Source organism: Ascidia mentula, chromosome 4 (genome assembly GCF_947561715.1).
Source record: "Ascidia mentula chromosome 4, kaAscMent1.1, whole genome shotgun sequence".
Classification (NCBI taxonomy): domain Eukaryota; kingdom Metazoa; phylum Chordata; class Ascidiacea; order Phlebobranchia; family Ascidiidae; genus Ascidia; species Ascidia mentula.
The window spans coordinates 10,963,429-10,980,206 of NC_138569.1; the positions used below are offsets into that span (position 1 = coordinate 10,963,429).

Sequence of the window (16,778 nt, forward strand, 5' to 3'; positions counted from 1 at the left end):
ATGTGACAAACTTAACAAAAACGGAAAACTAAATCCCTTGCGTTGGTTTATTCTCCCAAGTGGATTGAAATTAAAGCGAATTTAATATACCCGTTTGAAACGGATGGAGCGCGAGAACGATTGAGAGCTTTTCGTCCTGCGCAAAAAACGGGAGGAGCGATTGAGCGGAGCGCATTCGAATTAGCTTTAACTGTTTGTTCAAAGTGGGAATTGAATGTTTTTATTGCTGAGGTCGGCAACATTTTGAACGCCGGTTGCCAGTTTAAAGACTATTTTGGGCCGTGGTGTGGTTCGCACCGGTTGCAGCCCCTCTCTTTGGTGGAAAACTACTGTTCTAGAGACAAAGTTTTGGTCCAAATAGGCCTATGTATAAAAATTATTGGTGACTGTATTTGTATTATGTACATGGTGATCTCGTAAAAGGTGCTCTGGGCGATGTCTCAAGTTTAATTAAGAAAAGCAGAAAGACAATTTTGAATTAATCGCAAAAGTGAGCATTCAGTTTATTTTATGTGACGCCCGTCTCGGATTCAAACCATCCGGTCAGAATAAGTTGCTGGAATATTACTTCAGCTACACATGAGTATACTGCATCTGACAACGAGTAAAAATATCTGATTTTGCAGAAAAATGAATCGCAAAAGCCCACACTGGTTTGCGATTGTACGTTAGACCCAATGCCCATAAGTGGCATTAAAAACATTTTCTGGATAAAAATTGGTTTAGAAACCATACACCTAGGGTGAGCGTGCTCCGTCATGACGAGTCACAAGTCGCAGAAATAGCTTTCGGCAAACAAGCATAACAACCAGCACATTTGACAACCAAAACTGATTTTGCTGGATTTTGACAAATGGTGTAGATTCCCAAACCAAAATTTATTAGTTCTTTTCGTCACTGTTGTGTTTTCTATGTTTGGCGCAACACTCCAAAGGCTGCGCAGTAGCTCTGCGCGTGCAGACCGCGTGGCTATGTTTGCTTGTTCTTGCGTTGCCAGTCTTTTCTTTTTTGTCATGTGTTTCAACAATAGGATTCTATTTAAATAAGGATTCTACTTGAATAAGGCGTGGGTAGTGTTTATGTCTGATAACTGTGTGACATTTGGAAGTTTTGCCGGCATCTGATTGATGCAGCTTGTGAATGTGATTTCACAACGGGCAACCTGTGGTGAGTGTGCTATAGAGTTTGCCATACCGTCTGCAAACCGTATATAGCCTACTATTGTGTTTCTTTTTTGTTTAAATAGAAACCGTTCCTGTTCTGGCGCGTTGATGTTGTGCCGGTCATTTCCGTTGTACTGAACACAAGTGTCTGTAGTGTTCTGCGGGCTTGGCCACTACCTAGGAGAATTTAGGATGCGTTTTTAACACATTTGGGATAAAGGCCAAAACTGCTGTGTAGCGTGTAACGCCGCCGATCCGTTGAAAAAGCACGTTACAAATGGGGCCATTGTAAGTTTTCACAAACATCACAATTACTCCATTTTCAATTTATTTACAAATGGATAAAATTAAAGTTTTTTCAGAAGTACATATTTCTGAAAGCAAACATGCAAACGCGTTAATTATATATTTTGGTGTTCTAATCGTTTTGACAAGTCATTAACAGCTGGTCAACAGAGTTTCTGCTTTCGTCGTTTTCAGGTGCTTCCCCGAATAAAAAGTACGTTTTCTGCTTTCCCTTTCCCTTCATCTCGGTTTCTCCGCGATACTTCATGTCAAACGAACCAAATTTATCCAAAAGCTGTTTTGTGCTTTCCGACATATGAATATGTAGAGCTAAAAAAATGATCGTGTAAGAAGACTACTACTAATCGCCATTACAATCGTTCAGGTATAATTACTAGTGGAATGGATAACATGATTTGTAGCAGTTCAGTTGTTGGGAGAAAAATTTCAACATACGCTGTTTTATTCAAACTATTTTTTTGCAGACTTTATGATCCATATGTATAAATACCAAATAGTAGGTTGCTTACAGAAAGGAAGCCTTTAAACCAAAAAACGACAAATACTGACGTATTTGAAAGAGAAAAAAAATAAATTACTTACTTCACTGTAAAATTAATCACACATAATTACATTACATGTTTGCATGGAAAATAATATACGAATAAATAAACCTTTTCACTTTATCTCAAAGTATAAAAAAGTTATAAACAAACGCACGAAGCCCATTCGATTCCATCCTGGACGCCGTGTTTACCGTGTCGCCGAATAAACAATACCTCGGCATCTTAAGACCCACTACTCCAGCACAGCAAGGTCCTGTGAACAACAACGTTGTAACTTACACCCGTTTGTGTTTGTAACTTACACAAATCTACCTGAGTGAATCCCAATTCTCAACTGTATTTGTTCATTTGGCCGATGACGCATCTTAAAACGACTAACGGCGTTCAACAACGTCAAGGCAGCTCGTGCAACTTCTCTGGCATGTTGAATACCATTCCGTACAGGAAGACCGGATACCAGCATATAAGCATCTCCAATTGTTTCAACCTAAATTTAAATCTTGGTGTTATACCTACTTATATTATATTACCATGCAGTGTACACTTATGTTTACAACTTTTGCTTGCCTTGTAAACATCAAAATTTTCAATTGCAGCATCGAAGAGAGTATAGAGATCGTTAAGCATATCGACAACCTGCAGTGGGGTCGATACAGCTGATAAGGAAGTAAAACCAACAATATCAGAGAAGAATATAGTGACGCTTTCAAATGCTTCAGGAGGCACCGGGTTTCCACGTTTCAAACGATCCACAACTGGTCTGCATAAAAAAAATCAGAGGAATTTTAACACATGGACAATACCACGTATCAAAATTTATTCTTAAATATAAACAGATACAAATCCTAAACGTTATGTTATTTTTAAATCTCTTTTGTCGTCTATGTGTTGAGAAACGAGCACAAATAAAGCAAACATCAACTATTCAACATGTGGACATTCTTTGAGAAGGTTCTCTATTAAATTGCAAACATACATTGGAAGCATTTGGTAAAGAAGCTCGTCCGCCTTCTTCTTTTCTTCAAGATAAGCTGCGGTTCTTTCGTCAACCAATCCTTCCAAGTTTGTCGCGTACTGTTCCAAGCGATTTAAAAGGTTTTCAACCAAGTTTCCTTTGGATTCCCTTGACGTAAAATAAATTTCAAAGTTTGCCAATGAAATACAATATATAACAAAAACAAAGCCGGAAGCACGGCCAGACGAGTCCAAACGCCTAACTTGTTGAACTTTTTGATGATATCTTTTAATTGAACAAAGTCAGGCCTTTCCGTTGGTTCTTCACTCCAGCAAGCTGTAAGAGTTCGACAAAACTCTTCACTTAGTTCAGTTTCATCAATCTCCGGTCGAAAATATGGAACATAGCCATTTGTCACCCTTTGCACAATTTCTGAAAAAATATAGTTTAAGAGAAATGGTATGTCATACTCGTTTCTCTAACGTACCTCTAGCAGTCATCTGCACTTCCTTTACGTAAAAAGTTCCTTTTCGTAACCCTATTTCATGTATGATGATTCCAAAACTGTATACGTCACTCTTTTGGGTATGTTGCTCACATTTCTTTGATAGGGGTCTTAACAATTCTGGTGCGGTCCACAACTTCCCTTGAAAAATTAATAAACTTGTTGTTTAAAGTGGAACACCTCTGAATTTTAAATGACAAAATTCTTTCTACTCAAATGGAATTTTAGTATCTGGGAATAATAGTACCACAAAATTTGCATTATATACATTTATGATTCGTCTAACAGCAACAGCAAAATTTGTTGCATCTGTGGTTAAAGCAAAAATTATTATTCGTTATACAGTCGCAAAGCAAACCTGTTGGTCGATCCTCGTTTTAACTTCGTTGTTATAATTTAGAACTTACTTTCGTAGTTGGACTCGTCAAACGATGGCGTGTTGCGTAAAAAACCTAGTCCATAATCAGTAATTTTGAGCACAAATCTTGAATCTATCACGCAATTTGTCGATTTGAGATTTCCGTGTGAGAGCAGTGGACTGTTGTGCAAGTAAGCCATACCTAACAGGTATGTCACGTGTTTGAGAATCTCTTTTATTTTAGTAACAGCTAACCAACCTTTAACAAGGTCATTCATCAGTGAAAAACGAAACATCCAATCTAAGCGTATTTCATGATTTTCCAGGATTTCTTTCAAACTGCCTTTAGGACAAAACTCAGTTAATATTCCAATGCGTGGGCCTTCAATACAGGCGCCGTCAAAGCGGGTTAGATGCTCGTAGGTCAGGTCCCGAACCTGTAAGAAGTAAACATGAGCGTTATAAATGTCGATTTACGTGTTCCATTTTTGAACGGTTTAAAAATAGTACAGCATGCATTGTGTCAATTATATTCTACGTTTTAAAAGTGTTCTTTCCGGGATTGGTTTCAATACAAGCGTGCTAAAAAATGCGAAAGATGTTAGTTTGTTTATGATGCCGCACTACTTGAAAATTTGACCGTAATTTTATTTGATACGTTTCTTTAACAAAACGACACCTAGAGTTCTTTTAATCTTACTTGTTTTAATTCTTGTAAAGTTTGTTTGTTCAACTCAATTTTTTTTTTGCTCACAAGCTTCATGAACACCAGTTTGCCCTTTGAATAAAAAGATGCACAACGTGAACTCTCATTTTTTGTGATAAAAAGGTTTCCTCACCTTGTACCTACAAAGTGTTGTTAGAGCAGAACCACTTTTACTGCCTAATAGTGATCCAGCACTACTTTTTCTCTACAAGAAACACAACATTTTTAATAAAAGTCCTCCTTACAAACCAACATGTTTAACAATATAGCCTACTTCGGCTATGGATGGATCATAGTTGCTGAGCATGCATCCAAACTGACTTCCCACAATTCCTTTTGCGTCAAAGTTTAACCATTGTATATCATCCCATGAAACCTTCCAAAGCAGTCTATCGGTTTCCTGCTTAGCTTGGTGTTTTCTGAGCATGAACAAAGTGCAGTCAATAACCAATGGCGTTGGTAGTCCTTTAAATTACACCCACCTGAAAATGAGTATTGACATGATAATAATAACAGTGCATGTTGGACACAATGCTAGCAACAAAACGTCTGAAAAAGTAAAATTGCGCAGTAAAAACACCAGTCTTTCTGTTGACACACGCAAGCATACAATATGAAATTTCGGATTCGCAAAAACTTCCATCAAATCCGCAGCTAGGCACAGCCTTTGGTACTCCACTGGGCCAAAACAACTTGTGATCATCCGGTTGCAACTCATAAAATTTCTGTCGAAGTGAATCGTATACGCCAATTTCGTTCATTAAACCTTTGAACATAACACCAATGTGTTGTAAATTGTAAAGTTTGTAGAATAAAGCCATACCGGTCTTAGAATTATATTTCTTTATGGAGAAATCAAACTCTCTGTCGCCCTTGCTGTCAATCCGAAATGCACCATCAACACCTATATAAAATGAACACGCATAATTACCCCCGTGATGGAGGTGGCGCCGAGACTAAATGGCTGTTGTGTTGACTAACATGTGTTGTCAAAACTCGAAATGTGCACTTAGAGCATTTGGCGCTGTTTTTAAATGCCAACTACGTAAGTATGGGTCAAAATGGCGACACGGTTGATTAAATGCCAAACATCAGTAAGTCACTGTTAATTGTGTTTGACTTCTTGGTGTTGTCAAAATTAGAGTTGTATTAACTTGTCACAAATTTGAAATACAGGTTTTCAACAAGATATGATCACTTTTCCGTGGGCAAACAAAAATGTCAGTTAAACAAAAATGGCTTGTTACAACAAAAATCAGTTAAAAACCTTTAAATTCTTTGTCAATGATGTGGTCTTTCATAAACATCTCGCCATTGATTCCCTCATTTGTGGTGTGTATACTATTCATCGACACTGATGATTGATTGTTTTTCTCTGCAGAGTTTTCGGACCGAAACGTATCATTGAGCGAACGTGCCAACATCCACAAAGAATCGTAAAAGTAGGAAGGATAGCGATTTTTCTAAACAGTAATTACTATTTTGCTTATTACTACTCTTTGCCTGCAAAAAAATACTTTTTGAACTGTTTTTCCTTTCGTAATTCTATATATGTAAGTAATTATAGTTTTTACCTGCAAAAAAGAAGTAACATCATTTGTGTTATATTTATCTTTCAATATTTGTTCAGGCGACTGGTAAGCAAATTCCTGCACTTTCCTATCCGACGACTTTCTGTATAATCCTGTAAATAGTTTTTACGTCTAACAAAGTATAACAAAGCCGTCCTTTACCTTAAAAACCGATTCAGCATCCTTGTATATTTTTTTACAAAAGGTTTTAGTCTTTCGCCTGTGGGGGGAAGTGTGACAATCAATGCAGCTTCCATGCTTTTTTTTAGCAGTAAATCCTAAAAAAAAGTTGTTTACTGAAACAATAATATCAAAACCAAACGACCCGGGCCCCTCTTTTGTGTAAACAGTATTTTAAACATAAACTGTACCAACCTCTGAATCAGATTGATTTTCATGTTTGTGTAACCACGGACAGTTGCCAAGTCGACTTTCTAAATCAATAATGATGTACACATATTCTGAAGGTTTGTTTTTCAACTTTGCAAAATGTCGCAAAGCATCACGCACAATATCATTTCCAGCGTCAATAACAAAAACTAAAAATTTCAGTTTTAGCAAAAGGCCGAAAGCGCAGCTTATATCAACACCTCTACCTCTTGAAAGCATCATTAATTGATAAGAAACGAAATCATATTCAATGTCATCACCAATTTTAAAAGGCTGCAGGTTAAAACTATTAACAGTAACTTCGTTGTTTTCCAATGAGACGTGTATGCCTTCTGCTCGGAAATAATGTTGACTGCTGAATAATAAAAGCAACATGTTGGTCATAAAATACTTATTTTAAAACTTTTTATTACTCTTTGATTAAATCCCCTTCGTACAGGATTGACGATTGATTCCATTGGTAATGTTTAAATATGGCAACAATACAATTTCCGATCTGGGACCCAACCGGTCCCGTTCTTACCAGTGATTTAATTGGAAGTTCGTGTTCGTCGAACTTTTCCTGTAGAAAAATTTGTGATGCATTGTCAAAAACATTTTTTGTACATGGAACGATAGGGAAAAGTGATGAACTCCGATGAACGTTACGGACTTTGGCATAGCACGCGCCAATGACCCCACACAATCACTCATGCCCAAACGATAAAGAAAAACGGTATCTTGCTAAACTCACCCGAGACTAACACGTTTTACAGCGAACGCAAATTCTTTTAAAAATGTTCACCAATAATTTTTATGAAACTCCGACTACTATAGACACATTCACAATATGGGTTTGTGGTTGAATTAAAAACTACTCACCCGTAAGGTATAAGACAGTCCGCCGGGTGACAGATGTATCATGTTGTAATAGGTAGTAAAGGTGGCAACTCTTGACACACAATATGTGTCGACAGGTCCTATCACCACGCTAATAACATCATGTTCCAGCATTCCCTCGACGAAGGTTATTTGAGATTGTCTGAATACGAGTAGGCCAAATTCAACCAGCAACAAGAGAAGTATACGACATGTACATTATTATCGGCAGCTGACATGCGAATAGACGCAGTAAGACTTGATTGAGTATATTTACGAAAGCCTCGCCTCCAACAAACAACCAAATTAACAAAGTTAATTACATTTTTCAAATATGATTGACACTTCAAAGAAGTTTATTTTGTACCTAAATGCTGTAAAGCCACAAACTTTAGCGCTGTTTGCTACAGATGGCTGAACTCGCGATCACCAGACAATCACCAGTGTCGTTTAACTGGCAGGCTTACCTGGGCGATGTTTTTCCACATTCTGTTGAAGTTGACAAGTAATACAGACGTAGGTGATGATGTGGTAGCAACTTGGATGATCGAATATTTTCCATAGCAATGTCCAGGCTTGGTTTGACCCATACATATGACCATGGGTATAAAAGATATTCGGGACATTTCTCACTGTTTTTTTGCCAAGTGTTTGAATTTCCAGTAGTAGCTGAATGCGTAAACGCTTCAATACCAGGTACCATAACAACCACGTTCACATTTTTGGTTGCGTAACACGATACAAACATCACCGCAAAAGTTAAGACGAACAACAACCTTAATCCCGCCCTTATGTTTTGCATGTTGATGTTAACAATCTTGTACCTTTCTGAAAAGTTGCAAGCCAATTAAACAGCAAACTTTCAATTCGAATATCTTATACCTCCCTGTAACACCATTTATTGATAACAAAACGCCTTGGCTGCACTGTATCTTTGCGTTATTGGTTATCATCTACATCTAAACACCGAACATGACAGAAAACATGACAATGGACCTCAAGAGAAACTTCTTTCCTCTTTTCTCGGTAGGATATCCACTGTTGGCACATTTTGGAAAGTTTTAACCTTTTTCCTTTCAAGTCATACTTGTTCGTGTGAATAGGAACAAGCACAGTGCGTTGTGTTGCATGGCTTGGTGACATAGAAGGAAAGATTAGTGGCCCAGATAACAAAGTGGCAAAGTAATCGCACCTATTACTACGCACGCCGAAAGACGAACACAGCGTGAAATGCCGTTGAGTAATGTCTGTAGTGTCTGTATCGCCTTTTAGTTTTTAACTCTTTATTTTGCAACAACAACAAAATGTTGTTTTGATATGCCCTTTTAAATGACCACTTCTTTTGACTTTTGCGTGTTTTATTTTTTCCTTTGGCTTGGGAAAGAGGCAAGGAACATGCGTCAATATTTTGAATGATATCGAAAACAAATAACGTTGATTTAATACTATAAAAAACACAACAGAATAAAACACAACAGCCATGCCAATATTGTTGTCTAAATTCATTATTGTGAAATAAGGCCACGATACCAGTTACATCGTAGAATCTTTGGTAAGTTTTCCTGAATAATGTTAACAAATTTTGCGCTTCACGCAGTCTCAATGGTCGCCTGCGTTTCTTGTGCATTGTCGTGAGTTGATTTTGGTATATGATGAGGGCTACTTCTGTTTTTTTTTGTGTAGAAGGAAAGACTTGTTTAAAGTAGTGCTTCAGTGTAACAGGGAAAACGTTTCGGTAAGCATGAATCGTTTCGTCAAATATGTGAATGCGCTTTGACTTGGCTACGCTATTCACAGAACGCCGTATGACCTGCGTAAATACATCCAGTGTTTGCACGAGTTTAGAAACTAGTCTCGTCTGGAAAACAGATACAGACGATAAATCGCCATTGACCAATTTCCTTATTCACAAAAACTTTGCAACCACCTCACAAATACAGTGTTTCTTTATGTCTAAGAAACATGTTTTCATTCACAAATGAACATAAACTAGGTACTATAGCCCACTAACATTGATTGATTCACTCAAACCATGACAGATTGTGGAAGAAGAGCTTTAGCGTTTAATCAAATTAAATCTTTTTTCAGGTCAAAAGTATTCTTTTTTTTATCTCGTGATAGTTTTTGCCGCGTTTTGAGAACGCAAATTCTTACACAATTAAAAGCAACATCATATAAGAAACACTTTTTCGTGCAATTTAATGTAGTGTGTGCCATACGTTTGATCGCTTTTAAATTAAATTTAAACACAGAACAAAACGTGAAAAATATTAAACGTTTATTGCTTGCACGATATTTTACCCATCTACCAATTTCAAACGTAATTACTTATCCGTTCACTTTAAGTATAGTTAAATCAGCAAGTTGAAACAAGTTGAATCACAAGCATTGTACGCAACTAGTAAAAAACACATTTAGATCATTTAACTTCCTGAGCCATCCTTGCAATTGCGCCTACTGATGTATTTAATGCAGCTTGTCGCTACAGAAAGTGGTTTGATGTCAACAATCCGACTACCGGAACAAGAGATTTGGAATTGATGTTTGACACCATCTCGATAAACAACGTTAACAACGCGCGAAAGCAAGTTCAATATCAATGGATCTCTTGTAAGAACACATGTCGAGCCAATACGATACACGCTTGCAGAGTTTGACTTCAACTTGCATCACATGTGCAATCAAACATGAGTAAGGATATACCGTCCAGAAAACTAAGTTCTTGTTTAGGTTTTTATTTCAAAACATTATGCATTCTTCTTTCTACTTAGATTGGTTAAAAACTCATTGGTTTGGATAAAAGTTCTTCAATAAAAGCGTGAATCGCAGTATGATGTAGCCTGGCTGCACTTACATGCAAACGTTTTTTTTTTCAAAAACCAAACTAACAACGTTGACAACGCGCTCGTTGGAAAGCAAGTTCTATGTCAATAAATCTCTTGTAAGAACATATGTCGAGCCAATACGATACACGCTTGCAGAGTTTGATTTCAACTTGCATCGCATGTGCAATCAAACACGAGAAAGGTTATGCCGTCGAGAAAAAAATTGTCAAAACTAAACGCAAACAACCAAGTTCATTTTGGGTTTCAATTTTAAAACATCATGCACTCTTCTTTCCACGGCTTGGGGACATTATAACAAAAAATTCAGACTATCGTGGAGTTGCCATGTGTATAATGCATTAATTATGTTCACGTAAAGTTGTTTTGTCCCCTGTTTTGTATTTTAACATATTCATGATGCCGACTTATTCGCGTCAACATTGGGCCAGACATCACTCTTCTGCATGGTAAAGATTGGCTAAAATTCATTTGTTTGGATTGAAGTTCTCCAATAAAACGCGTGAATCGCAGCGGTAATTCCCTTTTTGGAAAAAAGGCCGAAATTGTCGAGGAATAGGTGTATCAAGCACTAAAAACAAAACTTAGGTGTAGGCTAAAAAACGGCATCTAGATACTCTGGTGGTACAACGTGTACTCAGTATGCTCTCCGTGCAATGCTAGAAACTGGAGAGCGGACAACGATGAATTGCCGAAGCCTTTGTCGGTTCAGCAAGCTGTAAATGTAGATTCCCAAACCAAAATTGTTTATTTCTTTTCGTTACTGCTTTTGTTATGCTTTGTATGTTTGACGCAACACTCATAACAAAGGCTGCGCAGTAGCTCTGCGCGTGCAGACCGCGTGGTTAGGTTTGCTTGTACTTGTGTTGCCAGGATTTTTGGGATGTGCTTTAACCTGATTCTATTTGAATAAGGATTCTACTTGAATAAGGCGTAGATAATGTTTACATCTGATAACTGTGTTTATCTCTAAAAACACAGTTATCCTGTGAATGTGATTTCGCAACGGGCAACCTGTGCCTGCTGATAGATCGGTCGCAAAACAGTTTGAAACCGTTCCTGTTCCGTTGGTGTTGTGCTGGTCATTTTCGTTGTATTGAATACAAGTGTCTGTTGTGTTCTGCGGGCTTGGCCACTACCTAGGAGAACTGGGACGCGTTTTTAACACATTTGGAATAAAGGCCAAAACTGCTGTGTAGCGTGTAACGCCGCCGATCCGTTGAAAAAGCACGTTGCAGCAAATATGGTCGGAATTGGATCGGATCCAAAGGTTGTCCATGATGCGAATCCAAGCTTTGATGCTAAATCGTTTGTCACTGGAAAGTGTTGCCGGTAGCCTGATTTACCGGAATGAGTCCTTACAGCCTTATCGGACTGTGTTAGAGCTTCAACTGCCAACAAGTAGAGGGGAAATTTGACTTTCACCACCATAAGTGCTAAAGTTTAAAGGTAATCATATGGAGTATCATACCTTTAATCGTAGCTTTCAATGTCACATTGCCGATCTTGTTAAAATAGGCTAAAGACAACGTTTTCGTTATTTACAACAGCACTAAACATTGCTTGATGCTATCCGGTGCATGAGTATCAGGAAGCATCATGACTGCTGAGAGTATAGAATCCATCATATTATAGCTAGGAATCATTTAAACCAACTACAATATGGCCCTAAGCTCCATTCCGTTGATGCCAATAAGATGGAGAAGTTTTCGAGGCTTATACATAGATGCCAGATTGTTGTGTCGCAAATAGATGTTAACGCATATTTGATTACCTTTCAAAATTTATTGGCAAGGTAATTGGGACTACAAAGCCGCTCGAATAGTAAAAACTACGACGATTTCACTAAGTTGTCAACAATCTAGCAATTGTTCCAGACTCGTCGTTTGAGTAAGTTAAGCAGAAAAGTTCTGTGGTTCATAGGCACGAATTAGTCCGAAAAAATAGATTAAGCTTTAGATGTCTGCTAAGAGGACTGCCGAATGTAGAAGCACAAGTGTGATTGGGAGATATGTACATGAATAGCCTATTGTTCCAATAAAGCAGTGTTTCCCAACCGGTGGTACGCGTACCACTATGGTGGGTATCACTGCAGTAAAGGCACGTAAGTTTTAACATATTCATTTCTGGATTCTGGAGCTACGAAGTCCATGTGCAGTCGACGCACTTAAACTGGAAAGAGGACGACGATGGGTATCTCTTCGTATATGATAACTGTACCAATGAAGTCGGTTTAGTTAACCGTGACTCCAGCCTTGAGGTCTCACTGTCGTAAAATTGCCGTTGTATAGATGCTTTATTATTGGACCGATTCTATGCCAGTGCTGATTGATACATTCGTGGCCAATCGGCTGGCAAAAATTGACTTCAACAGAATTCCTTTCATTGCGGTCTTTGATACGAGCTACCAAAATTGGAATCCGATGTTCCATCTTCGTGCTACGTAGCATAGTTGGAAATATTATAACGACGTGCTGGCCTAATCCATAAATACGATACGACTATTTTTATTCCTGCAATTTTGCATGGGCAACCTGACGACAACTACAGTTCTACAGAGGAAAGACTTTCCTGAACAGTAAATTTGTCAGAATACTATAACCCTGTACTGTCACAGCTGAGCAAATCGGCGGATTTTATCTACTTAACCTGCATGGAAATACAGATTTCTATTTGTGTTTTTTTAACCTTGTAATATTGTGTCCCCCCAAAACATATTACAAGGTTACGCATTTAGGAAAATACTACTACACCGGGTCATAAAGTTTTTTCCAAACTTGATCCACGTATAAGTCTGTGTAAAACAGAAATCTGTGAGAATTTTAATGATTAGGTGAAAACAGGGCCACCACCTGTTAGATCAAAAGTGATTTTAATTCATTTCAAGATGTAATGAATATTAACTTTATTAAATTTGACTATATGCTTGCTTGTGCACTGCTTTTATAAGAGACTGACTGTTAAACAACTTTATTCGCACTTTATTCGCAATGACGTCATTTGCTGCACCTGATGAAGCGAGATCAATCTCGCGAAAGCTTGTGCGAATAAAGTTGTTTAACAGTCAGTCTCTAAAAAAAGCAGTGCACAAGCAAGCATATAGTCATAGATCAGAGACAGACACGACAAACTGAAGAAATTTATTAAATTTGTTAAACATGGGTACGTGTTTTCCTCAAATAAAAACAAAAAAATATCTGCACTCAAACGGCCTTGTAAAATAGTTTGAGCGGAGTAAAATAATTTCCTAATTGTTCAGTGTAGATCTGTTGGAACTGAACTGGAGGGAGTAATTAACGAAAATGTTGTCTAACTTTGAAGTTATTGGTTAAAATGGCAGCTAAACCGATGCCACGAATATTTACGGGAGTTTCGGGGTGTCATATAATTAAAGTTTCGTCAACAAATCACCATCTGCCGCTTTCTCCCGGTCCGAGTGAAAATTTGATTTCATCGTCCGAATCAGCTGATGGAGAAAGTCATACAACTACAGAAGTGACGGCCTCACCGCAGTTGTCCGATATTCCAATCATGGAGACGACTATGTGTATATCTAATAATGATACGAGTCATGAAAAGCAAAGCGAGTTGCCCCAAACATCAAGCACAAATTCGGTATCAACGTTGGTTTCCACACAAATAAAGTGTTCAGACTTACCGGTGGCGATGCGTGAAACACTAAATACGGACACCAGTAATGAAGTTCAACGATGTAAAGAGTTGATGATGCTACAGGTAAGTTTATCTTGGCGTTGTTTAGTTGGGGTAATGTTTGTTGCTCATTTAATTACTTTGCCACAGAATGTAAAAAAAAATATTTTTTGTTGTAACCAGTTTCTTCTAAATCCCAGAGTTGTTGGTAGTTGATATAGCCTACAGTTAAGAATGATTTAAATTGCTTTTACTATATGTTGAGCCACAAAGCCTAAACCTGTTCAGTAAATGGACCATAAACACACTAATAATACCGGTTTTAAATTGTTTTTATGTTTTCAGGTTTCGTTAATCAGCCGCCAACAAGATCTGTTGAAACTGAGAGACAAGGAAATAATGAAACTAAAGGCTGAAAATCAATCAGTAAACATCAACATTCATATTTGTAATAATGCATACAGTAGAGCTCGTTTAATTTAACTGGATTAGGCGAGTATCAGAAAATAGAGTTACCATTGTTGTGTTTGTAAAAAAGATACACGTTTCAAACTCTTACTGGGTTCATCAGCACATCAGAACTGATAATGAACCCAGTAAGAGTTTGAAACGTCTACTTAATATGATAAACAGCATTTTAGCTCTGGCTTTCCTTTTTAGACTTGTCAATCCAGATATTTCGCACCTAAAAAAGATAGTCTTTATCATTTTTGTTAGGTTTACTGGTAATTTGTATATATATACATATAGCTCAAATGTCGTCTTGAAAGAATGGAGAGGAGAATATCACTTTCCAGAAAACACAACAAATCTCCATCCCCAAGTTCTTTGAAGATGAACAAAGTCTGTAGCAATGAAAAACATAAAGCTAGCCAACTAAGGTAACCTCCTTGTCCAAAAACTATGAAGCATGGAATAAGACAAACTTTTTATGTGTAATTTGATAGTCTGTTCTTCTGGCACATTGTAAACAATATGCCTGGCAGCAACAGAAACATTATATTTTTATGTTTAGTTCTCAATTTTCCAAAATGGAATCTTCATTTGAAAATGAGCATGTGACCAAGTCCACAATACACCCAGAAACATCAATACCAAACAGTCAACCGCAAAGGGAGCACTTGGCAAAATCAAGAATGGTACCTCCTTTACGAAATGAAAGTTGCAGTGATATCACCCAAAATGATGAAGCAACAAGTGCAAATTCAACGGATGTAACAAATCCTCCAATAACAATGCCAAGTGAATCTACCTGCTTTCCTGTCCCTGTTTCTTTTATTGAGAGATGTCAGAATCAGTTGTTATCAACTATCAAGTCATCCCCTATTGTAACAGTAAAGGAGAGAGGTTTTTCTCCTTCTGCTGGATCAGAGTCTAATAGCTCAAGATTTGCATTTAAAATATGTGATCGATGTCCCCATTGCATAGCAATGGCCACTGAAATTACAAGATTGCTGTCAATAAGCAATAATGTTGGTAAGGTATTTTCTCAGTCCAGTGAGCTGGTAAAAAGACCAGTTAGTCCAATGTTTCGACCCATGCTGAATGTTTCAAACATTTCAACTGCAACAAGAGGTGAAGTGTATTGCTAAACAATTGTAATAGATAGTTATTTTGTATTTAAACTTATATAGATGAACAAGTTGAATCTCCAGAAATGCGCACTTGTCATCGATACTATCGTCAGTTTAGCATTTCTTCTTTAAACAATTATCAACCCATAGATGAACTGTTAAGCGAGAATTTGTTACACAGTAAGTATACATTTTTTGTTAGTTAAATTATAGCTGAATATAATGTACTCCTGTGAAAATGTTATGGTTTGACAATGATTCAGCTAACATATGGTCTAGTACAGTGTTTCCCAACCAGTGGGTCACGAAGCTATTTCAGGTGGGTCGCGAAGCATTTCTAAATGGTTTACAGTTTTCTATTAGTTCACGAAATTATTGCATTCTCGTTACGTAACATTTATGCAACAAATCGTAACAATAAGATGTGTTGTGTCGCATTAACTATTTTAGTACGTATGCCAGTAGTAAAGATGCAGGTTTTATGTTACTGTTAACTGTCATTGGGTCATGAACTGAAAAAGGTTGGGAAGCACTGGTCTAGTACAACCAGCAAGTTTATTGATAATCAACGAGTTCTATTCATAGTACCGACCTGGCGGACAAGTAATTTTGAATCCATCTATTCTACCACACCACCACCATCAGAGATTGAGGTTTGCCAGATTTTTAAATGGAACCTATTTTGCGATTAACTTGTTCTTATTTTGCATAGCTGACGGATGATGATGTTTATTGTAGGCGTCACAGTAAGTTTGAAATTGCAGAAAAGAGACGAAAAAGGTAAAATAAATTCAAAATTTCCATGTAGTGCCCTCATTTTTCTTGTTTATAGATGGGATATTCAAAGAATCAGAGAGTTTCGTTATAATGAAAGGCTTCGACAAAAACTTTTAAAACAAGAGAGACATGATGATGCACTGGAAACATTTATGCCAACCTTATATGATAGTATGGCATATTTACAAAATTTCACTACAATAGCACAAGTTTCATACTACTGTATTTGTGCAGTTGATGCTGTTGAAATCGATGAAACACTGCCCATTAATGCTTTTGGACATTGCTTGCCGTTGATGAAGCCATCGTAAGTAACACTTCAACTGACATGGTACAAAATTTTAATATACTTGTATTACAGGGAGTTTTCAATGCGACAACCGGAGTCTTAAACCAATGATGTTTTCCACATGGCGTAATACTGTTTGGGTGCATGAATCACATGTCTATTTTTAAACACACAAATAAATGTTTGCATTTTTTCAATGTTACTGTCTGAAGGTAGTTATCGGATCCTTCTGTAAGTGGTGCAGGATAAAATGAATTCGACTATTTAAAAAAAAACTTTTCCAAGAG

General features: G+C 37.4%; 2 protein-coding genes across 3 annotated transcripts; one reads left to right on the forward strand and one right to left on the reverse strand.

Annotated features, from left to right (window-relative positions):
* Positions 1 to 1,487: 1,487 nt before the first annotated feature.
* On the reverse strand, positions 1,488 to 8,380 carry LOC145899708 (atrial natriuretic peptide receptor 1-like). Its single transcript, XM_082988603.1, has 24 exons — positions 8,240 to 8,380; positions 7,825 to 8,185; positions 7,361 to 7,520; positions 6,913 to 7,061; positions 6,706 to 6,854; positions 6,485 to 6,648; positions 6,272 to 6,387; positions 6,113 to 6,212; positions 5,806 to 6,001; positions 5,362 to 5,442; positions 5,149 to 5,304; positions 5,021 to 5,087; positions 4,813 to 4,957; positions 4,672 to 4,743; positions 4,533 to 4,610; positions 4,092 to 4,269; positions 3,882 to 4,034; positions 3,457 to 3,615; positions 3,233 to 3,401; positions 2,991 to 3,137; positions 2,582 to 2,774; positions 2,327 to 2,501; positions 2,169 to 2,267; positions 1,488 to 1,778 (listed from the first exon to the last, which is right to left on the reverse strand). The coding sequence occupies exons 1-24, from the start codon at positions 8,253 to 8,255 to the stop codon at positions 1,582 to 1,584; spliced, it is 3,480 nt and encodes a 1,159-aa protein (XP_082844729.1). The 5' UTR covers positions 8,256 to 8,380; the 3' UTR covers positions 1,488 to 1,581.
* Positions 8,381 to 13,464: 5,084 nt separating this feature from the next.
* LOC145899846 (uncharacterized) lies at positions 13,465 to 16,688 on the forward strand. 2 transcript variants are annotated; one of them, XM_082988772.1, is made up of 10 exons: positions 13,465 to 13,935; positions 14,197 to 14,277; positions 14,602 to 14,732; positions 14,867 to 15,426; positions 15,486 to 15,605; positions 16,011 to 16,078; positions 16,138 to 16,205; positions 16,258 to 16,373; positions 16,437 to 16,509; positions 16,564 to 16,688. In XM_082988772.1, the coding sequence occupies exons 1-10, from the start codon at positions 13,534 to 13,536 to the stop codon at positions 16,592 to 16,594; spliced, it is 1,650 nt and encodes a 549-aa protein (XP_082844898.1). In that variant the 5' UTR covers positions 13,465 to 13,533; the 3' UTR covers positions 16,595 to 16,688. The 2 variants fall into 2 exon arrangements, with proteins under 2 accessions (XP_082844898.1, XP_082844897.1); XM_082988771.1 differs by having other exon boundaries at positions 16,258 to 16,509.
* Positions 16,689 to 16,778: the final 90 nt, after the last annotated feature.